Below are 26,366 nucleotides of genomic sequence, written 5' to 3'. Positions count from 1 at the left end.
GTGCCACTCTGAAAGGCAGCTGCCAAGCACCCACACATCTCCAGGTCTCATTGCCACTGCCAGCTCCAGAACTATTACCCCTCTACTAGTTGCTGGTATTCCTTTGTAGCCCACGATTAATTTAAATTTATCAACATGTTATGCAGGGCTGGTCCAGGGCTTCTTATATTGCCTTTGTAAAATTGATACTATCCAGATGGATCAGTTTACACTCTCTCCAGACAGCATCAGCAACATATGTAAATTTAGGAGAGAAGAAAAAACCCTATCCTAAAAACAACTTTCTAGAGAAAACAAAGGACTAATTTAATTCTACAGGATGTCAGGTGACGTGTTGTGACATATCGTGATGTTTTCCCATTGCTGGCAATGGGGTGGGCGTGGTTTTGGCATGAAGCATCCGGCCCGTGGGCCGGCAGTTTGACACCCCTGCTCTACAGTGTCAAATTAGTAAGTCATAGCAACTGAGGACTTATGCAGCCAGAAGTACAGAATCTCAACTGCTAGCCAAAGGTCATCTGAAAAGAATCCTTCTTTGTGAAAGGGGGACTTACTCCTGGGAAAACTTTTTACGTTCTCAAAGTCCACTTACAGATAGGCTTCCAAATACTTGTACTGCCTGGAGCTACAGATGGTTCAGTTTCGCCAATTCTGATGCCATAAGAAGTCTAAGACTTTAAGACTGAGTTCAGGACTTTGCAAAGCTGGTGTTATTTTGGACAGTCTAATTTTGAAGCCTTATCTTCATCTTTTAATGAGGTCTCCCCTATAGAGCTTTCATTCCTTCCAGTCCAACTACTCTCCAGTCTCTTATCCTTTGTTCTCACCATGACAACCCAGGTCCTAGTTCTTGGAGGGAGAGGTTAGCTATTTAAGGTACAACAAAATAACATCAAGAGTTATGAAAATATTAGAAAATGTAATACAGAGCTATAATTAGAGTTCAGTTATTTTATTTAGTCAATGCCTACCTTATATTGTGGACAACTCACAATATATCAAACAGATTTTTAAAAATGGTCTGAAGAGAAAGCATGAAACATAATGGTAAATCCAGCCCACACCACAAAAACATATATCACTCACCCCACAAAAGGCTCCAGCCACCCTAGCCCAAAAGCCGGGAGAACAACCAGGTCTTTAAGGACCTCTGGAATGCCAGAGAATGAGAATCACTCAGATTTCGGAGTTTTATCGTGCCTGAATTGGAACTGTAGATGGCGCTCTACATGACTTTAATGACTTAGAATTCAAAGGCTAAATTCTGTTCAAGTACATTTCTTCAGGACTGCATTTCTCTGAAAATGGCAAATCTTATTTCTAATTTAAAAAGCACTTTAATCAAATTTTATTTTTATGAAATATTGTGAACTATTATTATTCTTGTGGTTTTAATAGGAGTAGTTAAGCAAGCTTTTGAACTAGGATCTGGTTTGTATCAGGGTATAAAGCCAACCTTTCAACTCCATTAACAAATCTTGAAAGGGGTTTTTGAGTTCTTAATCACTGCCTGCTAGAAGGAAAAACTTTCTGCCTAATATATAATTGGGGTCATTCAATATAATTTTTTTAAAAAATTACTATGACATACAAACATGGACATGGATTATTTAAAATGGACTTATCCCAAATATATACCAATCTGAAACTTATCTAATTCAGCTCATCTAGTGATTGGGGATGTCTAAATAATGAAAGGCATAAAGACCCTTTAAAGAATTACAGAACTTTTACAGCAGTATATAATTCGATATGAACTTGGAAATTTTCATAGCAGTAGGTCCTAGTGTGCAACCGTCCAAATATTTTTAAGGTAAATTACCACACTGCACTTTCATACTGGATTTAGACAATGTCAAGTAGACTTTCACCACTTTAGGCAAAACATAATTAAGCATTTTAGTAATGTTTGGGTGAATAATTCAAACCAAAAATATTAATAAAACTTTCAATAACCTTAAAATTAGTTTGAGGATAAATACAATCCAGACTGGGAGTATGCACAAAAGGAGACGTTTAACTTTTAGAATTAGTGTACTCCCTGTTAAGATTGTGTTTCTTTATTTAGCCATTCACATGAAGACAAATGAAATTTTGCATTTATTTTAATACAATATGTTAGATGCCAAAATTTAGAGGTGAAAATTTAGAGCCAGAATAGTCAGACAAGTTTCATTTTTATGGTAGGTGTTGAACAAAATATTTAGTTTTCTTGGAAATCCATTTCTACCCTTACAACAATGTAATTAATGAGCCTGGTGCATGATGAGAGAGAGAAAATTCTAATTACGTTTCATTATTATTTTTTGTAGAGCATGGTTTTAGATCTTTTATGAGAGATCTTTCTCCTGTTCCATTTTTAATACGTGCAAATTGATAGGTAAGGACTAAAGTGAGTTCTTATATGACCATAGAAATCTGTAGTTGCTCATTACAGTGATGTACTTTACACATTATTTGTGTACAGTTTTGCTGGTATGTGAGAACTCTACAGGGACTCCCTGCTGATTTTACGTTTATTATATATGTTAGAGATTGGCATGTTTGAAAACAGATAAGAAAATAAAACAATGAAAGACTTTTTAGATTTCTGAGAATCTTTCTACTTGGAAATCGCTTCTGTGCTTGAGGTGGGAAAAAATGAAACTTTAAAGAGAAATCAATCTGAAACACAATTAAAAAGAAAAAATGAACATACAGCCAATTCCTTTTAAGTCCATAAAGAATGAAAGAGGATACAGGTAGTACTTGACTTACAACCACAATTGAGAACAGAATTTCCATTGTTAATCTAGGTGGCCACTAAGTGAGCCATGCCCAATTTTACAAGCTTTTTGCCACAGCTGTTAAGCAAATCACTGCAGCTCTCAATGAATCAAATCCAACTGGATCTCCTTTGCAAGGTACTAAGTTATTTCAGATTTTTTTTTCTTAACCAACAACTCATTTTGACCTTTTGCTACTTTGACATATACGGTATCTACATTTCCATATTTGTTGTGCTCTTCCTAGTTCACCTGTTATCACTTCGTACCCTTTGAGATAGGCCAGACCAAGAAACCATCTCTACAAATTTGAGTGAAATATTATTGATATAGACCAGAGTTCCCCAACCTTTCCAACTTTGCAGACCAGCGTGGAGAGAGAGGGGATGGTTCTGTGTGAGTAGTGGGCACATACATGTAACTCCATTTGCACATGCAGTGTGCGTGCGTGCCCTCCATTTACATAAATGGAGCATGTGGGTGCTTGCTTGTTGCTCATGCAAGTGGGGATGCTGTCATGCTCACTCACCTGCCACTTCAGGCAGCCCAGTTCTGAACAACTCATGGCCTAGTAGTGGGCCACAGCCCAGGGGTTGGGGACCCCTGATATAGACAATATAGCAATATCTTGAAAACCTGATTGCATTTCCCTTTTTATCCCTCTTATACCCCAAAGAAGTAGGATGGAGCCACTCTTTCTTTCTACTATTTTGTTTATTTCCCATGCTTGAAGCATGTTTTTGACCAAATTATTGTAACGGCCCCTGCTATTTTGCCAATGTCATTTCTGTGGTTTTCTAAATCTATATCTGTCTTTTCATTTTCAGATCTTTGCTAAAAGTTTCACACAATCACGTTATTCTTTTATTGCTTTTATTTCTCTTGTTAGAATTGATTGAATGCCAATTTTGTAGGCACTCTCAACCACCTTCAGCTGTTTTTGCTACTGGCTTTTTTCATTTCTCTTCCATCATTTTTAGAAAGAAAAAGTTGTCAAACTATGAATCAGACACACCATGACTTAGGGCTTTAAGGCATTTAGGACAGGATAGAAAATTTTAAAGCAAGAAAATTTGTTATACATCTGTCATGTAAGCTGTTCCGTTTGAGGCACGTAATCCTGATCTAGGTTTACTGCAGCTTGCCTTGTAAAAATTATTTCAATGTATTGCAACAAAGTTCCCCTCATTGTGAAACTGTGAAATAATTTATTTCAGGTTTCACAGTTCTGAAGAGCTAACACACCCTGCTGCTTGTATAATATTTACACATACTACACTTCTTTAAATGATTTTTAAAAGAGAGACTGAAAACGACACCATAACAAAACATCAAAGATCTATGGTATTTTAACTCTGGCATTATTTTTTTTAAGTTTTTGTTTCAGGAAACTGCTTTGTTGTTGAGTATGTTTAAAGAAAAACAGAGAACTTACTGCTTTTTAAAAATTGTCAAATTAACAGTAAACCAGAACTGAAACTTACCTATGAACTGAAACTGAATAACCCCAATAACACGTTTGTAGGAATCAAATAAGGGCTCACAGTATTATTCAGCACATATGAAAGCAAAGGGAATTAAAAGCTTTAGATTCATGCAACTGGCAAAATAATGGATAAAATATAGTTCATCTTATAAGGAGAAATAAAATGGTTGTATTTGTGGGAGAAAATAATTTTCTTCTTATAATTAGCCCACGTCATATTTCCACCTTCTGGCTAATTTAGCTGAAAGCATTAAATCAAATCCTCAACTTCTTAAGACAGCCCTGTCTTCTGAATTCTTTTCTCATTGGGAGTGACCTAAACCTTTCCATCCAGAATTGTAGACTTCAATTCACTAAAAATCCTTAGGGATATTCATGCCAGCTAGGGAATTTGGGGAATAAGTGCATATATGTGGAGACTACATAGTCAGGTAAGACTGGTAAATTCCCTCCTTGTGGATTTGGGGATTTCTATGTGGACACAGAATTTACCACTCTAGTCCCTTCATGTACAGTAAATGTACTGATTCCCACAGTTCTAGGACTGATAATTCATCTTCAAGCAACAGGAACATTTTGCAAACATTCTTTGGTTATCACAGCATTAGTTATGCTGATGGAATGTACGAACAGTGGCTTAATATTTTTCTCTAGGCAGATTTCCAGAGATTGAAAATTATGTGATCCCATATTAATGAAGTTACAAAAGATAATATAATGCTTAGGGAAAACAGCAGAAACATTAGCACTGCTTGTGACGTATCAATTTATGCAAGTTAGCTTTCCTTCATCCCCTAAAGTTCATTTGCGTGCAGAATTCCAAGCTTGGTTAGATGAACCTCAATAGAAAAAGATACAGGTTGGTTTTAAAAGATCTGCTTCCAAGCATCATGTTTGGAACAATAAGAATATTTGGTTGTGTGTAAGAATTTCATTGTTAAGAATATGGGGTATTTCTCACTTCCTGCTTCCTAGATAAACTTTTTTAGGTGAGGGCTTTTCATTGATGTCTTTGTGATAGAATTAAAAGGCTATTTAAACAGTGAAAACATACCCATGTTTGACTTATGCATTAATTGCTCTGGTGGGAGGGAAGCAAAGACAGCAGAGAAATGGAGAAAAGAACTTGCAACAGGAGAGGAGAGATGGGAGAAAAAGTAGAGGCAAATAAAAAAGGGGAGAGAGTTTGGAGAAGAATTTGCAGCTTTATTTTTCTAAAAAAAAAAAAATTTCATCGCAAGGGAAAAATCCTTACAGTATCCAAGTACCTCACATGTATCACCATCATATTTTTAGTCTATAGGAAGCAAGAGTTATCCAGGATAATTTCAGATTCTTTTTTGACATGTGTAGACAGGTGCAGGGCTCTTATGCAGCTCTGGGTCAGGTTTCAGAGAAAACACAACAACCTCTCTCAGCCTGATGGGCTGGTTATAGTTTTCATCAAATCAGACAAGGTACATTCAGGTTGAGTTTGATAGGAACAATAATCAAAGTGTAGGATATAAGGTTGGAGAGGGTGCCTTAAGACAAATTCTTGAAGCATTACTCACTTTAGCATTGGCAAGATTATGACACTGTATCAAGCAACACAAATATCACTGTTTTAAATTATTATACAGCAGCCTTTTAAAATATATAATACAAAAAGATAGCACACATACAAACTGGCATTAAATGGATGTTAAAATCCCCTTTCCTGTTTGTCCCATTTTCTATGCTGTTTAAAAACCATGCTTTTATCAAATGGACTGCACCCATGAGTTCTTATAAATAGCATTTTATGGAATAAACAAAATTGCTGCTATAAGCTATTCTTAATATATTCAAATTAAAATAAGAAGTAGCAGCAATAGAAGAAGTGACCAAATGAATGTTTTCATTTTGATTGCATCTAGGCCATTTTAATAAAGCTGCTTTCTGAATTTCAGTAATTCCTAGATCATATCTAATATCACCACAGAAAATGGTTTTTATATCTCTTAGCACACTTGAGAAACCAGAAAAAATTAGACAATTTATCAGTTGAAAATCCAGGCTTAGGCCTAAACATGACCATTACTGGTTATACGGACAGAGCTGACAAGTTCCCTAAGCATACTGAGTTGAGATTTGTAACTATATTTAGGTACAATAACATATTGGATATGAATTAAATGAAAGATGGAACATTTTCATTCACAGTAAATCCATTTTGTAATGAAAAATATCTTGTTATTATCATACTGATTTACTGCTATTCCCATCAGTTTTCAGTTAATAAAATGAATAGGAAAGCCCATAACTTTCTGAAAGAAATATTTCTGTGTTTAAATAGAAATTAAAAACAGAATAGAAAAATGGTTTTTGTGTCAACATTATTATCTTACCTACCCCATAATAGTCTTGCTTCACTCCCCTAATCACTGGACTATGCATGCTGGAAATGCAAATTTCATATTATTCCTAATAATATTTAGGAAATAAGTAATTCCGGTAATTTTCAATAGAATATTTCATGAATGTCTAATAATATTAATACAAAAAGCTGCCTTGTACCATTCTAGCTAATTTGTCCTTATAGGTCAAGGTAATCTTCCTCAACTAGAAGTTCTCCAAGGTCTCAGGCACAACAGAAGTTCTCTTTCTTAGCCTATTCATTGGAGATGTCATGTTTTTGACTATACAAAAAGCTTACATTCTACTTCTAAGCTACGATTCTGATCCAGAATAAGATATAAGGATCTATATTTTATTCCATTGCCATTGCAATCAAAGGGATTGGATAAGTGAATACAGTCAAATAGATGTAGAGTTATAGGTTCTCTCCTCCCTCCCCATGTTTCTATTAGAACCCAAGTAAAATCATTTTGCTATCTTCCACATAAGGCTTACCTCCACCATTTGTCATGGGCATGCATACCTTTCTTTAATACAGGTAGTTCTCAACTTACAGTATAACCACAACTGAGCTCAAAATTTCTGTTGTTAAGTGAGACATTTGTTAAGTGAGTTTTGCCCCATTTTATGACCTTCCTTGCAACAGTTGTTAAGTGAATCACTGCAGTTGATAAGTTAGTAACCCAGTTAAGTGAACCTGACTTTCCCATTGACTTTGCTTGTCAGAAGGTTGCAAAAGGTGATCACGTGACCCCCTGGGCACTGCAACTGTCATAAATATGAACCAATCGCCAGGAATTCAAATTTTAATCACATGACCATTGGGATGCTTCAAAGGTCATAACTATGAAAAACAGTCCTAAGTCATTTTTTTCAGTGCCATTGTAACTTTGAACGGTCATTAAATGAGCAGTTCTAAGTCGAGGATTACCAGTATAGTCAAATTTTATTTTTTCATTTACCCTTATGTGGAGGCCCCAAGGATGACCAAAAAAGTAATGGATGGACCGCCTGCATGAAGACATGCAAGTCAAAGGTATATGCCTCCAGCGATGCTTCGGACCGGATCAAGTGACGGGCAAAATGAAAAACTGCAGACTCTGTGATATTGTGAGACTAATGCAAAGAACAACAAGAATAAGACCCTCACAACATTGACACGCCTTTTTGTTAGGGAAGGCACTAAGATAAAATAATGGCAGCTTATCTAACAAGAGCTAGTATGGCACTGATGACCTTCAATTGAGGATTTCCTGGTTCATAGCATTTATGCATTCATAAATACATTTAAGCTATTTATATGTTGCTTTAACTACAATGTGACTTTGGGATATATCACAATAATTAAAATATATAGCTACAATAAAACAAAAGAACAAATTCACAGCAGCAGTAAAGGCTTACAGATATGTTGTATTTTTATTATTTCCAGTAAAAGACTGTAACAGAGACAATGCATTCTCAGTCCTGCAAAAAAATGAAATCAGTTCTACAACTTCCTTAAGCTCAGTAATTCAATAAATATAAGAAGTCCAAATCCTCCAAAAATTTTCTAAGATTCTTGTACTACTCATACCTGTAAAGCAACCACAAAATAAATGAACTGTAAATTAGGCCTCTTTCTCTTTCTTTCTCCTCTGTTTCCTCCTTCCAAAATTAAGGTTGTCATTCCATGGATGCAATTCTGCTTATAAAAAAGAATCAAAAGGTGTAAAAATCCAAAAGCAGATAGATGCTGTTGATATGTTAGTACTTTGAGGATTCACACATATAGTTGATGATAGACTTCTTAGCATTGTGCGAATGATAAGTCTAAAGTCTGTTATAAATATGAATGTAAATGGTAACACGTGGAACCATAAGATAGTGGATTCTTTCATAACAGAATCAGTAACAGGGACTAGTTACTCTGTAGAACAGGGAAAGGAAACCTGAGGACCTAGACCCATTGTTGTAGTTTCAGGACAGTCCTTTGGATCACAAGTGCTAAAATCAGAGGATACTTCTTCCTCCATCTTGAGGCATAAAACCAAAAAACCCTGTAATTATTTATTTTTGTAAAAGCTTATAATGAAGCTTAAGTAGTTTTTAAAAACAAGAAAGACCTCAAATCTTCCCTTCCCCAGCAAAGAAGCAGAAAATCCACACATATAATGCCACCATACCAACTATGCCCTGTAGAGCACAAATACGAAGTGTAATAAAATCCAGCCAGTCTTCTATAGATGATGTTGTTCTCCTGTATAAATCTTCCAGCCACTGTAACAACAGGTCAGTTTCTTGTACTAAGTTAGAATTTACGCCAGAAATGGTTCTTAAGCAAGGCAGTTATTAAGTGAGCCACACCTAATTTTATAACCCTTTTTGCCATGATTGTTAAGCAAATCACTGAAACTAAGTGAATCCTGTGGTTGTTAAGGGAATTTGGCTTCCCCCATTGACTTTGCTTGTCAGAAGTCAGCTGGGAAGGTCACAAACAGTACACACGATTCCAGACTGCTGCAAATACATGCTGGTTGCCAAGTGCACAAATTTTGATCACATGATCATGGGAATGCTGTGACAATCCTAAGTGCAAGGAATGGTTTTAAGTCATTTTTTAGTGCCACTGTAACTTTGAACGGTCACTAAAGGAATGGTTGTAAGTCAAGGACTATCTGTACACTTCTGAAGGGTCACTATTAAAGGGAAAAGTAGGTACGGAGCCAGCTGACAGGAATGAAACTAGATAACAAAGGATTTCCTTCATAAATGTAAGCTTTGCATTTTAATAGACCCTCAGCCGTATTTATATAAAAAAAGAAGTTATATTCAAGTATGAAATTCAGTTTCTAGAAGATGAAAGCATTTCCCCAAGTGAAAGGATACAAAATATTTTCTGAATAGACATACTGTATTGCAAGGCTGGCTAGGGAATTCTGGGAGTTGAAGTCCACACATCTTAAAGTTGCTAAGTTTAGGAAACACTGCATAATTCAAATTTGGAAAAGCAATGTTACAAGCTTGTACACTGCTATCCTATCTATTTGACGTATGCATAAAATATCATAAACTGGACTGAAAGAAACAGAGATGAGAAGAAGAAAAATGCTTCAAGAAATATTAACAGACTCAGATAAGCTGACAATATCGCTTCAGTAGAAGAAAGTGAGGAAGACTTAATCTATCTCTTACTGAAGGTGAAAGCCAAGTGCAAAAACTAGTCTGACACTCTATTTCTCTTTAAAAAAAACAAGATTACATCAGCTGATTGTGCCGAGCCAGTGCAAATAACTGATAATCTTTTGAAACAATGTTCACAATATGCTTGGAAAAATCCAACACAAAAAACTAGCAGGTGGCAAGATTTTATCATGTAAGCATGAGCTTATGAAGTAGTTGCATATAGACAGTTCTGGCAAATTGTTGTACATCAGACCACAATAAGTTGGAAATGAATGAATAACTGAACAAAACAATAATACTAGATAGTGTACTAGTGTATTATATTATCAAGAAAGGTATTTTGGACTACATGGACACCAAGATATAATTTATAAATAAAATTTCAAAGGAAAAAAAATTAAAGGGCACATTTTTATATTGTGGGTGCTGAAGCAATAGATAATATGAGCAGAAGGAATGTTTTTCAACACCCCCAGATCTGAGAGACTTTTGAAACAGCTTGCAGCTGATCTCTGTGGATTCAATACTATTTAGCTCAAAATACAGTTACTAATGAACTAGTCTTACTTGAATTTTATGTACTCAGATTCTGCCAGATGGATAGCAGCACTATAGTTTCTTCCTCTATCCTACTTATTTAATCGCTATTAAAATTTAGAGATGACAGACTGAATATTATAAAAATTGTATAGAGATATTTTTAATAAAAATAAATGACTATTGTACATTTTGTAACTATGTAAGGTTAGCCACCGCATGGCCTAGAAGCTAATTGTATCACCACTGGATCAGAATCTATCTATTACGATTTTAATTTTATTGAAGATGTTTACATAACCCACTGACTAGCATGCCGCTAAGCTTTCAAACTGTTGTAAACCAGGGAAAGGAAACCTCTACCCAGTGTAGCACTCAATGGGAAAAAGTTATTAATTGTATAGAACATACTCTAAGTGTTTAGCAAAGAGGAAAGAGAATTTAAAATGCATTGAAATTGTTTTTATGCATGGGGTCTTATCTTTCAACCCTCAAGGGAGAACCCTGGATTATCTTGCAAAGGGATGTACTCAGGCCTGATTCACCACAATGCAGCCTGTAGGTGAATCCTAACGTATGTTATGAATATCTTTGTATGTAACTCCATACAACATTTTATACATTGATACTACTAAGATCCAAGCATGATTATTATATTAATAGCTTGCTCATCATCCCAGAATTCGCCATTTTCCTTTCCCAATGATTTCTAGATGAACTTTAATTCTAAATGACACAACCATGAAAATTAGCTGATTCTTATATGACAGTAGTGTTTTCTACAAAATTCACGAATATAAGTAGATTAAAGTCTATAGGTAGATCTCTGAGTTAATTACTCAGCAAGGGTTGAGCTTGTTGAAATGAAGCAAGTTTAGATGTGAATTTTGAACAAAAGAATTGAGCTAAAAAGAATTATACACTAAACCCTGGATTTAATAGATTAATGAAGGAAGGATGTCCCTTAAAGCCGGATAAATGACATCTTAGTGTGTTATATGAAAATTGGAACACTTTTTAGCCTCAAAACATACTTATATATAATGTGAGATTTCTGTCTTTGTATGAGTGCCTTCAAGTCAGCATTATCTCTTGCCAACTGCCTGGACTTATCCCTGCAGGGGTTTTTTAGCAAGGTTTTTGGAAGTGCCTTGCTATTGCTTGCTTCTTAGTATGTGAGGAAGCAGCCCAGAAATCCAACTGGCTACAAATCTAAGGTAGGACTAGAATTCAGTCTCCAGAACACTAGCCTGGTGCTTTAACCATTATACCAAAGTGGCTCTCAATATATAGTATTACCAATAGCAGAGAAAACCCATTTTGAGGGGAAGCAGCAAGGATTGTTCAATGAATTTTGCCCATTGTTTGAGAGGAAGTCTATTACTGCTTGCAATTAAGACAAAATTTAGATCCAGGCTTCTGTCAGATCAGAAACCCCTTAAGCCAAGATTCATTAAATCATTTTTACTGTATTAAAAAGAATTATCTGCACTAATGTAAACACATGAACAGGCTGGTTTAGCAGATAGAAGTCTTCACCCAAGGAAGTGGGTGTTTATGGTTGAATGGGCATGTGAATTAAGGGCTCTTGTCGCTTTTTATACAAGGCAAATTAAACTGATACATTGTAAATGCACAGTTGGTTATCTTTGATCAATTTAAATCTGTGTGAGGTTTCACTTCAATTTAGCCCCCATAAAATTCACAAGAAGAAATTACACCTGGATACATCATTTTTTTTTTATTTCTGCCTATATGTTTATGTACCTGACTCTGATATAATGGTAATAAAGAAACACAAACAAAATAAATCTAATACATCAGTATTTCCATTCCTGTTCTAAAACCAAGTGCTGACATTGCCATAGATTTATTGGTAGATCAGCATAAAGGAGAAAAGCCATTTGTATGCCAGTCAAAGTTCTAGTAAGATATTTATCAATTGATCGCGTGCTCAGTGGTTTTTCTGCTATTTTATTTCTGCCATTCTTCTGCTCCTGAAGAAGCTGAAACCTTGTGCAGCATTTGGTTAAAAAAAAAACCTCTGAGTTGATTTCACAGACATCGATATGGAAATGATTTGATATTACTTTCTTCTAGATATTTTCTTTTTAACTTCCGAGTCCTGCGATATCTGGAGTCAAGCCAGCGTAGCTTCAAGACATCAGATGCCAAGGCTGCCTAGAAGCTGCTCCCTACCTGGGACTAATTGGTGTAAGCTAATACGTTGGTGATCGTCTGGATTCCAGTTATCCAGTTATTCCAGATTATTACCGTCTGGATTCTAGTTACCTAGCATCGACACAAAGCCTGCCAAAGGGGCTAGCCTTCCGTGGCAGGCGTTCGGTGTAGAGAAGCAGAAAGGACTCTCTTCACTTAACTCTGCACATCCAGTCCTGACTGCACCCCCTTCTCGATTTAGCCTGTAGAAACGGGGGTATTAGAGCGAAAGATAAAAGTCTAGGCCAGGGGTAGGCAACCTTGGCTCTTTTATGACTCGTGGACTTCAACTCCCAGAATTCCCGAGCCAGCATAGCTGGCTCGGGAATTCTGGGAGTTGAAGTCCACGAGTCATAAAAGAGCCAAGGTTGCCTACCCCTGGTCTAGGCAGAAAGCCACAGCTTGACATTTGCACAAACAACACTTTCACCTGCTTTTTCCCCCTCACAAAGAGCGGGCAGGCCAACATTACCAAGAGGAGAAAAGCCCCTCCCACCCTTCCATCCCAGGGGCGGGGATTTTGTAAAGGCAGCTTTAAAGGTGCAGCGAAAAACGACCGTTCGGACGTGCACCGCGTCTTTCTCTCTCGTCTTCGAGCGCCCACGTTTCCCCACGACAAGCTCCCCTCTGCCCCGCCGCAATCCCCACGCCGCTCTTTCGCTCACACATCCGTTACCCGCCTTTCTTCCCTCCTTCCTTTCTCCTCCTCCCGCCAAACCCGTGACAGCCTTCGAGGCACGCCCTGCCAGGCCAGAGCTGCTGTTTGCCGGCAGGCTGGGGGGGCAGCCGCGCGTTGCCTCCGCCGCCCTCGCCAGCCAGCCAAACGCGGCGACGACGCCGGAGCGACCCGCAGACGCGCGGGGTGCCCCTACTGCGGCCCTCCGCTTTCGGAGGCGCCGGGACGAGGACGGGCGGTGACGGCCATGGGCTCGACCGAGGAACTGCTGCTGCCTCCCGAGTACCTCCTTGCAAGCGAGTGGGACCGGGAATCGGCGCCGCCGTTGCCGCCCTTAAGGGGCAGAGGGGGCGCATCCCGGCACAAGCGGCGGCGGCAGCAGCAGCAGCAGCAGCAGCAGCCCCCCCATTCCTCGCTGCCTCTGGCGGGGGACGAGGACAAGCCGCAGCAGCAGGTGAGCGTCAAGGAGCTGTCGTGAGAAGCGGCGACTTGCCAGAGACGCGTGTCAAGCCTAGCCGGGTGGTGTGTCACGGAGTTTCACTTTCCTGGGGAAAGGGGACCAGGTCCGGGGAGTCGGTTTAGGGAATCCGGACCGCGAGGCCTTTGTTCCGCTTTTGCCTTCCCGGGCTGTCAGTGGCAGACATGAGGGAAATGGGGCTTTTGTGTGTGTGTGTGTGTGTGTGTGTGTGTGTGTGTGTGTGTGTGTGTGTGTGTGTGTGTGTGTGTGTGTGTGTGTGAGGAACGACACACCTACCTTACTTGCACGAGGCAGTCAGACCCAGTAATCGGCTCCGGCAGGCAGCAGTTTCCCCTCCCCTTCTGGCAGAGCCGCAGTGTTGTAGCTCGGCGGCGAAGTGTTTTTTCCTCCCATTCTGGGAGAAAGAGAGCAAGCATTTTCCCCCACACTAGGACAGCGATGCATCTGAGTTTCTCCTTTGCCTGGTTAAGTTGGGAAGAGGCTCCTGGAGAACGTGAAAATGTTGCACTTCGTCTAAGCATAATGGAATTGTCTTCTTGCAGAGTTTGGGGTGAAGAAAAACATGCACAACATGACCATTTTGATATTGTTAGATAAATTCTTATTATGTAGGACAAGGGTAGTCAACCTTGGCTCTTTTATGACTCGTGGACTTCAACTCCCAGAATTCCTGAGCCAGCTTAGCTGGCTCAGGAATTCTGGGAGTTGAAGTCCACGAGTCATAAAAGAGCCAAGGTTGACTACCCCTGATGTAGGAGTAGGATTATTTCCTACTTGTGAACTGTTTCTCAGGCTGTACATTTGATTTTTTTTAAAAAAATAATATCAGGAAGATCTGCAACATCACATTATAAAACTATCCTGTATTGACATTTAATTGCTTTTTTTCTTCTCAGTCTCAAGTTTAGGGGTCTTTAGATTTCATGTCTTTGAGAATATTTGATGTTGCTGTCTTTGACTGTAACCCATCACTGTATCATTCCTCAGCATCCTTTGCAGCCTGTCCTACCCACTCTGGAGGCCTCTGATGTTTTCCCTTGAGATAGACGTGTAAGAAATTCAGTAGGCTGTTGAAGAAATGTATAATAAACAGTCATATCACAACTAACGTGTAAGAATTCCACACTTGCCAATGAGAATTTCATTGAAATGTTGACTTTTTTAAAAGCAGGGCGTTTTCATGTCCATAAAATTTAAAGAGAATAATAAAACACACAGAGAGAGAAGAAATTGCTTAGCATGGTACTTAATAAGCCTAAGCTGAGATGCCACATCATTCAGGTATCTGTACTTATGATTTCTGGAGGGGTGCTTGGAACATTTTGCTAAGAACAGTAAGAATATTTGAATAATGAATGTACAAATTCTGATATAATTAGAATTAAGTCTCACAAGTATGACTTGAAAAAAATGGACAGAGGTAACACTAAGAGTTCAGAATGTTCTCACACTAAGCAGGTGCCAGCATCCCACTGACCTTGCCTAATCTTCAAAATCCCTAAAAAGATGCACTGCAGTAAGCCAATCATGAAGCAATAAAGTGCATGTGACAGTCCCCAAAATTTGATTGAGATTGTTATCAGAGTTAAGCAAAAGCAGTTGTAAATTCATTCTGTTTTTATTTGATCCTAAACATTAGAAAACAGAATATTTCACATAAAACTCCTAAATACTCTTAAATATATTGTTTTTGTTAAGTTTCTCTGTTTCTCTGATATTGGCAGAGGTATACAATGTGCAAAGTAAACAATTAGACTATGTGAAATAGAACTTCTCTGCAGCAAAGATCTTCAACCACATATGACAATCCTCAGTTTGTACGAGTCTCAAGAGCAAGTGGCTCAAGAGCTGACATGATGTTATTTTATTCAAAGTGATGAGAAGGTAATCACTTACCAAACTGAAGAAAACATGAAATTTTGCAAATAAACATAGCACTCCCAAATTAAAAGAGATTTAATTTCTAAGTTAGTACAGTACTTGCTCCAGCTAGACTTTTCTATTTTAATTATTTAATATCTTAGCAGATTTTATTTTCTTTGAGGCTATAATTTTCAGAATGCACTTATTAAAGAGAATAAACACCTGGCATCTGTAGTTTCAAAATTATAATACAATACTGTGATGCAATTTCCCCCTCTAAGCAGATGTTTCAAGAACATTATTAAATACATTGATTTTTAAAAGTACTGCAAATTAATTAATATAAATATGTTTATATTAATTAAATACAATTAATATAAATATGTTACAAGTTTGGTGATTCAGGAAGTGAAATTATTTCCAAAGTACATCTTTCATTTCACAGTTCCTATGGAAATAGGTGTTTACTACAATTAAGGGTACTTTGTATTCCTTTTTGCTCTTTACATCTCAAGGTGCTGCACAAATGTATATAATATTTCTATTTACTATGAGCAAAATTGCATCTTTTGTTATATACCCTTAATCACTGAAGCCTTGTAAAGTACAACTGAAATAAAAAGCATCCTGGATAGTATATACCTAAAATTCATTTTAAGTTATTACAGGGCCTATTCTCTCTTTTTTTTAGCAGACTAATTAAAACTAACCTTCCTGGAATAAAGAATATGAAATCCTAACACGTTCGAGTAAATTTGTACAGGAATGTTTCAGTTATATAGCACTGTACTCCAATAAGGTCAAGATTCCTTGACCTACATTTATTCTCAACCTAATTCTGTAACTGGACCAATTATCTTCATGATTAAGTTGAGTTGCTTATAAGATTTAACTTAGTTCATTTTATATTACATCTTTTTTAATTTTCGAGTTTCTCAGTCTCTGAAATAATGTAAGAAAATAATATAGTTTTAACAGAATTCACGTTAAAAATATCTATCTATCTTTTATAAAGCTTCAATATAAATTAATGTTGGAGAACAACCATCCAAGTCAGTAGGAGGGCTCAAGTGGAAAATTAGCATGGACTCGCTAAACACAAGAGAGCAAGGTCTCTCTCTCTTTCTCTTTCTCTTTCTCTTTCTCTCTCTCTCTCTCTCTCTCTCACACACACACACACATTTTTGAACCTTATCTAGTCTATCCCAGGCTAAAGCTGCCTGTCTGGGGAGATTCCTGTGCTATAGGTAGAGAACAATAAAATAGATTGAAATCGATACATGAGGGTTTGGTTGTTCGCACCTAACAATTACAGGCAATTTCTGTGTATTTGACCACAATGGTTGGTAATTGTAGTGCATGGTTTTTCTCGAAAGCAGAAGTGTTACACAATATCTAAAATAAACAATTCTTAAGATAGTTCTAAAGTGGCTAGACTTGTGGTTAAAATATATTCTAATATACAAAGAAAAAGTGTGTTCTATTCAATTTTTACATTAAGACTTAAGTTTTAACAATAATGCATGTTGACTGCATTGTTAGAACTTGTTTTGAATAGAATAATCATGTATCGTATCCATATATCCACATATCCAGCTATAAAAAGGAAAACATATTTCTTAACGCTCCTAACACTCTTAACACTCAGTCAAAATTTGCTGGAAATCAGTTGGAGCTATGGGTTTGTAATTTATGTTAAATTGGTACTGTTAGTTCCAGGTCTCTTTTCTTAAATTTCCTCCCTTTGCTCTGCCCTCTAAAAGGTCTTTTAAATCTATCCTAGTTATATGGAAGCTTTTTTTTTCTCTGAGTACTTCCCACATAATTGCAGATGGATTTAAATTACTCAATTGGGATATTCAAATTAGGGCTCTTTTGAAATAGTTTGGAAAAATTCTTTAGGCACATAGGAAACTGCTTTTCTGGATTTCAGTAAACTGTTTTTGTGGCCCCACATTGCCCTGAAACATCTTGTTTAAACTGAATACAAAGCATTAAACATATGTACTAAATGGTCTTAAAAAGTAATGCTTTGCAACAGGGGAGCATGTACAAAGTGCCTCTTTTCAAATTCTTAAAATAGTCTCATTCTTTACAAGCTTTATTTGGCTGCTTCAAAAGACACTCCCCAACAATCTCTGCATGCATGTACATGATAGCCACTAAGTGAAGTAGTTATATAAGCATGTAATGCAGAGATAGCCAGCTGCAGCTTCAAAGAGGTACTTTGTTTGCCCAGTGCTGTTAACCAACTGAGAACCAATCTGATGTAGTGGTTAAGGCACGAGGCTGCTGGGTGACTTTGGGCCAGTCATTTTCTGAGACCTAGGAAGCAGGCAAAGGCAAGCCAGTTTCAAGGACTAGTCCAGGCAGTTGCCAGGAGTCAGCTCTGACTCAAAGGTATTAAAAAAATTACCGACTATTTGAGTCAGGTCAAATTACCTACATTGGTCCTGTACAAAGGAGAGAAAGGGAAGGGTGCCAGTGTCTCTCTGTGTTTTTCTTGTTGGTCTATGACTGTAATGATCTGATAGTATCTGCATATTTTATTGTTTAAGTGGTATATTAGTTTTATGTCTGCCATTAAGGAAGAAACTTTACTTCAAAATGGCAAGGTCTACAGGTAGTTCTCAAGTTATGATTGGAACCAGAATTTTTATCACCGAGCGATGTGGTCATAAAGTGTGATGTCACATTACTGCATTGCTTAGCAACAGCAATCCCAGCAGTCCCCATTTCTGTCATGAAGTGAACACCTCACATGACTACAATTTGCAATTTCCTACCAGCTTCCAGCAAGCAAATTCAATGGGAAAGTTGGCAGGAAGTCACAAGTCCTGGGAGGCTTGCAAGCAGGCTTCTAGATGGATAAGTGCTATGGAGGCAGGCGGGTGGGTGCTGTGGCACTGTAGGAGGACTGGTAGGGGAGAGTACTAACAAGCCAAGGGGAGGTGGGCATGTACTACAGAATGCAGGAGGATACTGCGGGTGGGTGCACGTGCTACAGAGTATCTTGTACTCCATAGCTCAACTCCTTAGGGGAGAAGCAGGAGTGACATATGACTTTTCCTGCCAGATTCTCCATTGACTTTACTTGTGGGAAGTTGACAGGGGAGTTTGCAAATGCCAATTCCATGACTGCGGGACACTATAAGCGTCATTAGTGTGAGGCAGTTGCCAAGCATCCAAATCATGACCATGTGCTGTGAGGGTACTGTGATGGCCAGAACCAGAACCATGGTGCAGTCATCAGTACCACTTGTTGAGTGCTGTTGCAAGTTTGAATGGTTACTGGATGAGTGGTTAATTGAAGAGTATCTATATTTATAATAGGATAAAGAGTGCTTACATCGGTGCTTAACACAGACATATGTTCTCTTATTTTTAGTTTGTTTTACATTCTAGTTCCCTATATTCAGCTTTTATTTAGAGGCTTTGAAACTCATCGTTTCAATTATTCTACACTCAGCCTTCCAATATAACATTTAAATGTATTTTCAGTTTGATACTGTGCATATTGATACAGGGATTTGTTTTTCTGAATGGTTTCCTTCAAATAAGCGTACATAGAAGGACATCATTAAAAATCAAAGTTTTGAAGTTCTACAAATTCAAGAATTGTAGAATCTTTATCAGACTCAGAATCAATACAGGTAGTCTGCTACAGGTAGTCCTGGACTTATGACCACAAGTAGTAGTGGGACTTCCATCACCAAGCTATGCGGTCATTAAGTGAGTTGTGCCCAATTTTACAACTTTTTTTGAACTGTTAAACAAATCACAGTTGTTAAGAAAATCAAGCAGTCATTAAGTCAATCCATCTCTCCCCCACTAACTTTAGTTGTCAGAAGCCTCCTGGGAAGGCACCAATGGTGGTCATGTGACCCTGTGACCCTTCATCCATCATAAATACATGCCAGTTGCCACATGCCCAAATTATAATCACATGACTGGTTATAAGTTACTTTTTTTAACACCAAAACTTTGAACAGTCATTAAACAAATGGTCATAAGTCCAGGACTACCTGTAGTACTACACAATTTACAGTGTTAAGATGTGTTAAGGCTGTTGGTCAGTTTATCAGAACTATGCGGATGAATTAAAAGGGCATACAGTTCATAGTTTCTTGACATTCTATTTGTTTCATTTTTAATGTAAAAGGTAGGTCTCAGTCACAAATCTTTTTCCTTGTCACAATTATGATTGAATTTAGCTTGATGAAAATCTAGCCTCCATATCAAGGAGCATGATTGTCATGTTTTTTGATCATTTGAGTTCTTTTTCAGTATTTGTTGGAAACAAAGGGGAGGAAGCAAATTAGAATATATTTCAGGGTGGATTGTAGTTTATGTGACAGTGTCAGTATATCATAATAAGAAATGCAGCACTAAAACAAGTCAATCTAAAATGTTTAGTTTCAGTGATACATTTATTCATTTAGACATTATAGTCTATTAATTATTTAGTAAAAAATGCAGGTATTTATTACTAAATATAAAAACAAATACTTCAATAAAGGAAAAAAATCTTAATAACACAGTTTAATTAAAGGTGGAAGCCCAACCTTGCTTTGCAATAGTATTAGCAGGTTGACTAAAATATTGAAGACCACCTTTGGCTGTTTCTTTTTAATAGAAAAATTAGCCAAAATCATTTAGTGATTGTATTAGTCATCTATTTTAAAAAAATCTTACCATTGAAATGTATAGGATTGTATAGGATTTAGCTATATGAAGAAACAATTATATTTGCATCTATTAGTCAGTCCTATAGTCCTATTAACAGACTAAAGAAGACAATGAGATAAAAAGTACCTTCTCTAGTCTATGACCCATGTGGTACAGTTGAGCATTATTGCTAGAAAGTAGAAAGCCATACTGTACTTTCTTATAGTAAAAAGATAAAATAAATAGTGAATAAGAAATTAAATCTCATATAATATATCCATACAAGTACAAGCTAGTACTTTATGTAGGAGCTGATAATGACTGAAACAGATTGGGGAGTAAAGATATTTCATATATAAGGTTTCCCTGTCCAGTCTAGGGCACAGTGCCCATCTCTGTTTCTTGGCCAAGAAAGCCAATGTTGCCCAAAGACATTTTCTATAGTCATGTGGCCAGCATGGGCTACACGCCAAAGGTGCATGGAATGTTGTTACCTTCCCACCGAAGTGGTACCTATTAATCTACTTGCATTTGCATACTTTAGAATTGCTAGGTGAACAGGAGCTGGGGCAAGAAACGGGAGCTCACCTGATTGTGTGGTGCCGGGTCTTGGACCTGGGCTGTCTGCTCCAGCTGACAAACTCAATGTCTTTAACTCCTGAGCCATGTTGTAGCATATTAATAAAATATTTGGTTATATGACAAAGCATAACAATACTATTGGAAAAAAGATAATTGTTTAATAATATAAAACAGAGCTAGTTAATCTTGACAAAATATTTCAGATTATTACCCTTTAGAAAAAAAATTAAAAGCTATTTTTACATACAAGATTGCATTTTAAAAAGCAGAATTACTATCACAGTGTTTTTTATATATATAGATTAATCTTTATTCTCTTTTAATTCTAGGTGCTACAAGAAGAAAGGGAAAATAACACTGAATCAGTTACTGATGACTATAAAAAGATGGGGACTCTCTTTGGTGAACTCAACAAAAGCCTCATAAGAATAGGATTCACAAGGATGTATTTTGGAGAAAGGATTGTAGAACCTGTAATAATCCTGTTCTTCTGGGTTATGCTCTGGTTTCTTGGACTACAAGCTCTTGGATTAGTGGCTGTCCTGTGCCTTGTTATTATATATGTTCAGCAATAAAATATACTGGGTAGACTATTTCATATATTCATGGATTTACATATTTAGCTGAACAAGAATGGCATCACTACTAACTATTGTGCTAAATATTATGTAGTCATTAAATGTTTGCATGGGGTTTTTTTCTTCCAATCTTTGTGATTTAAAAAGAAAAAGCATTCTTATCTGTCATGAATAAGTGAGTAAAATATTCTCAGTATGAGGCAGTGTAGTCAAATCATTCATTTAGTAAATCCTATTACTAAGTGGAAGAATTCTAATTTTAAGAGGTTTGGAGATACAAACATACTTTTCATTGTATGAATGGTGCTTTTATATTCATGCAACAACTGTTTTCAAAAAATACCTTTTATATTAAAACTAAAGGTTAAAAAGCCAATTTTATGAGCTCTTGTGTTGTATGATTTTTTTTATCACCTTTTAAATCTCTTTGAAAATTTGTTTAGTGATGTGTATGCATAGGAACCCATCTTAATGACTTGTAAATGTATTAGAAAAATGTCAGTCAAAAAATTCTTAAATATGACAGTAAATCTGGTGATTTTTTTATTTCATTTTTTATTATGTGTGTACTTATAAAAAACTTTCTCTGGAAATAAATTAGGATTCTTCCTTTCTTTTTAATGGACTTCTAATTTATCTCAGTTTAATTATTTTATGTGCAGTCTCTGCAAACACATAAGAGCAAGCTAAAATATTTTTTCTGAAATTGTATCTTCCCTTTTAAATGAGTATTTTGGGAAGAAGAAATAAATACATTTCCTAGTTATAAAATCAAGGACTGATATGTATTGAGCCAAAATATTATAAACATTCTTTATCAAGTTTACTTTACAATGTAAATATTCACTGCAGAGAACTTATTAGATCACAAATGCTGCACTGTTTAAGTTATTTAAGAACCATGGAGAATGTAGGTGATAAAAACAGCTTGTACAAGTCCTCCTCAAAGCCATGCTTTCTGTTACTTCGTTAAGTCAGTATCTGTTGTGCAACTCTAGAACCCCACTGAAATTTTTTTTAGTGAAACTCTTTGTGTATCTTAAAAGTATGGTGGTTATGATTACATTGATTTACCAAGTGGAATTTTTTGTGGGGGAAAATTGGGATAATAAATTATCCATCACAACTATAGAAACGCATTGCCAAACAAATTCAATCCACAAATGAAAAGTTCTTTTTGCCATGTTTACCACAGCAAGAATCCAATGCAGAAGTAAAATTTGGAGATTCCTTTTTATATGCAGGACTATTGTGTCATTTTTATACTGTTCAAAGTATGGTACAGATTTTTGAAGAAATATGTAGGAAAATATCCACATAACAATATCCTACACTAGATCAATAGTTTATAGGCAAAAGGAAGATCAGCACTGGATAAAAACTAGCTTTCATAATATTTGTTATTTATGCTAATATAATTTCTCTTTTTACTTTAGCTGTTCCAAGTAGGATATTTGTAGCTGAAATTGGTTTTTGTTATTTAAATTTAAGAGAAATTCCAGCCTCCCTTTTAATAGTTAATTTTTATTTCATTCATGAGTCATCAGTTTTTACTTTTTGTTCATCTAGTTCATGAAAATATTTTTTTAAAATTAAAACTTGTCAATTTATTTTGTTGTAGACTTTAAAAATATCACAGTTCTGTTGATGTGACCCTATCTAAACAATGTACAGAATCAGGATTATTGATACTGTAATAAAGAACAGTGAATTCTTTTGTATCTTGGGTGGCTGTTACAGCTCTCTAATAGATATCTGAAGGTTCTCATTCATTTTGTGAGAAGAAGCAGGCTTATGCGTTTCAATGAAATCTCAGAATATATACAGAGAAACCATATACAAAGGTGCTTCTCTTTGCAACCAGTATAGCTGGGTATTAAATTCTATACCCTTTTTTAGGGACAAGAGTGTGCTCTAGTTTAGAACCTGAAGAATGCCTTTATAGGTATTCAGAAAACTAATTTTTTAAAAAAATCTGTTATTGGTGATGAATTAAGTGCAAGTACGCTAAAAATGACTTTCAAATGATTTTCAAATAACTATTCAGTTCAAACCTGTAGCATGTGTACATAATATATACTGTAGGTGTGTGAATGTTTTTATTTAGGGCCCATCATTTGGCCCATTTACAATGATTTTGAAATGGTTTTAGAGTATGATCGCACTTTTGGGGATGTCTTGTACTTAAATGAAACTTCTGACCTTTTGATCTTCAATGATTACCATTCTACTATTTTTAACTCTAATATGTTTTGGAAAGGAATGGAGCAAATATTATTTTATATGAATTCTTGACTGTACAGTATACTGAAGAGCCATGCACTATGGTTTAGTTGACAATGATCCCTGCTGAAGCTCTTCACATGTCAAAATATGCTGCCAGATTGGGGGTAAAAAAACAGTATTAGATATACTGTTCAGGAAGATGCAACCAGGCATGGAAACTGGTAACCTCACAGATTCTTTTGAAAATATTTTCTGATCACAGATAAGGATTTGCTCTGAAAAATGTAACACCTAGAATGGTTTTAATATTCAATTATTTCCTCAGAAGTGTTTGTATGAAATGATGCTTCTACAAATTCAGATTTTTAAAAATAAATTTTCTTTTGGTTTAAAAATTGCTTTTGTCTGATTTTTTAAATTAATGGAAATTTATTTCATTAATTTATAATGAAATACCTTTATTAAAACAGGAGCTTCAAAAGGCATAGTTGTATTCTGAAGGTTTTTGTTAAAAAAACATTATTTCCAATAACTAGAAATTACAGGTAGTCCTCGACTTAAAACAGTTCATTTAGTGACTGTTCAAAGTTACAATGGCACTGAAAAAGTGACATGTCTGTTTTTCACACTTACAACCGCTGTAACATCCTCATGGTCATGTGATTAAAATTTGAATGCCTGGCAACTGATTCATATTTATGACAGTTGCAGTGTCCAGGGGTCACGTGATCACCTTTTGCAACCTTCTGACAAGCAAAGTCAATGGGAAAGTCAGATTCACTTAACAGCTGGGTTACTAACTTATCAACTGCAGTGATTCACTTAACAACTGTTGCAAGGAAGGTCGTAAAATGGGGCAAAACTCACTTAACAAACGTCTCACTTAACAACAGAAATTTTGGGGCTCAATTGTGGTTGTAAGTTAAGGACTGCCTGTTCTTGTTTTAGGAAAAACAAGGAACTGTCTTTTTTATGATGCCTTTTACTGGTTGATTTATACAGATGTCCAAGAAAGGTACGCATGCCCATAACAAATGGTGGAGGTAAATCTTATGTGGAAGATAGCAAAATGATTTTACTTATGTTCTAATAGAAACATGGGGTGGGAGAAGAGAACTTATAACTCTAGATCTATTTGACTGTATTCACTTATCCAATCCCTTTGATTGCAATGGCAATGGAATAAAATATAGATCCTTATATCTTATTCTGGATCAGAATCGTAGCTTAGAAGTAGAATGTAAGCTTATTGTATAGTCAAAAACATGACATCTCCAATTAATAGGCTAAGAAAGAGAACTTCTGTTGTGCCTGAGACCTTGGAGAACTTCTAGTTGAAGAAGATTACCTTGACCTATAAGGACAAATTAGCTAGAATGGTACAAGGCAGCTTCTTGTATTAATATTTATATTAATATTGACTTATGACTGTTTTTCACAGTTATGGCCTTTGAAGCATCCCCATGGTCATTTGATCAAAATTTAGATGCTTGATGACTGATTCATACTTAGGTCTGTTGCTGTGTCCCAAGGTCATGTGATCCCCTTTTGCAACCTTCTGACAAACAAAATTGTGAATTTTAAAGCAAGATGTGTAAAACTGATGGGTGATTCCAAAATTCCATCATGAACTTTGCCACAGCAAGTTCTTTCATACTTTTGTGGTGAGCACGTTTTTCGTATTGTTCCCCTATGTTATGGAGGCAACTCCCTTTCTTTCTTTCTTTCTTTCTTTCTTTCTTTCTTTCTTTCTTTCTTTCTTTCTTTCTTTCTTTCTTTCAGCATTTATTGTGCATGTAACGTAAAATGAAAAGGGAGAAGTTTAAATAGGTATTCACAAAATTAAAATAGTTTTACTGCATTTCATTTGAAAGTATAGCTTAACAATATTATGCAGACTGAGAGCAGCACTAGACATAGAACTCAATTATCCTCTGATTGTCATTTTAAAACAAAAATGAATGCTGTTTGTCTGCAGCTCCTTGTAATTATGAACTCCTTGCATTAGCTTTCCTGTAAAATGCATTAGAGTGTCCCTGTGGAAAATAAAAACATTATGTACTTAAGGGTCGTAATGCTACTAGTGGAAACTTGGACCATGAATTAGGCTCATTATCTCTGGACAATTTTGTTCTATCGGTTTCATTATGACCTGAGATTTACTGAAAGAAAAATAAAGTTGATGGATGAAGAACCTTATAAAGCTGGAAAATGCTTTTACTGTCCCTACATATTTTTATATAATTTTTGTTAGAGATTTTAACAGAAAAAACACAAAATATTTATATATATTATATTTTTATTTTTAAAAATTATACAATGAAAAATTAAGAAATAGGTAAAAAAAGAAAAGATAAATTATAAGAAACAATTGAAGTAGAAAAATATAAAGAAGCAACTTCCAATCTTCCTTCCAGCAATTACATACTTAATAGCCTCTCTCTTCAAGATTACATTTCCCTTCTTTCCATATTCAACCCTTTTTAATCAGCAAAGCCATAAAACACCAAATCATTTTTCCATTTTTTCAGCAAAAGCCCATAGGAGTTTTTCAGTATTTTGTGAAAGTACTTATTGTTTAATTCCTGACTGGTCAACTTTACCATCCCTCTATATTTAAATTTTACTGCTCTATTGTGATATTTCATTGTTTTTCTATCTTTGTGAATATAATAGCCTCCTGCAGTTACCATATACAAAACTAATCTTCCATAAGTCTTTTTTTAATTGGCTATCAATTTAA

General features: G+C 36.1%; 1 protein-coding gene across 1 annotated transcript; it reads left to right on the top strand.

The window, feature by feature from the left end:
* Positions 1-13,475: 13,475 nt before the first annotated feature.
* FAM241A (family with sequence similarity 241 member A) lies at positions 13,476-23,976 on the top strand. Its single transcript, XM_015815095.1, has 2 exons — positions 13,476-13,682; positions 21,149-23,976. The coding sequence occupies exons 1-2, from the start codon at positions 13,476-13,478 to the stop codon at positions 21,392-21,394; spliced, it is 453 nt and encodes a 150-aa protein (XP_015670581.1). The 3' UTR covers positions 21,395-23,976.
* Positions 23,977-26,366: the final 2,390 nt, after the last annotated feature.

Source organism: Protobothrops mucrosquamatus, unplaced genomic scaffold (assembly GCF_001527695.2).
Source record: "Protobothrops mucrosquamatus isolate PMUCROS unplaced genomic scaffold, P.Mucros_1.0 scaffold314, whole genome shotgun sequence".
In the NCBI taxonomy this organism is placed as follows: Eukaryota; Metazoa; Chordata; class Lepidosauria; order Squamata; family Viperidae; genus Protobothrops; species Protobothrops mucrosquamatus.
Note: the sequence above shows the minus strand (reverse complement) of the source record. Positions and strands in the feature narration are given on the sequence as shown.

What these genes read in the sequence shown, in the direction of transcription:
- FAM241A (XM_015815095.1), top strand. Translation starts at nt 13,476, where the DNA reads ATGGGCTCGACCGAGGAACTGCTGCTGCCTCCCGAGTACCTCCTTGCA. An exon ending in AGGACAAGCCGCAGCAGCAG is followed by an intron (nt 13,683 to 21,148) that starts GTGAGCGTCAAG and finishes TTTTAATTCTAG; the next exon opens with GTGCTACAAGAAGAAAGGGA.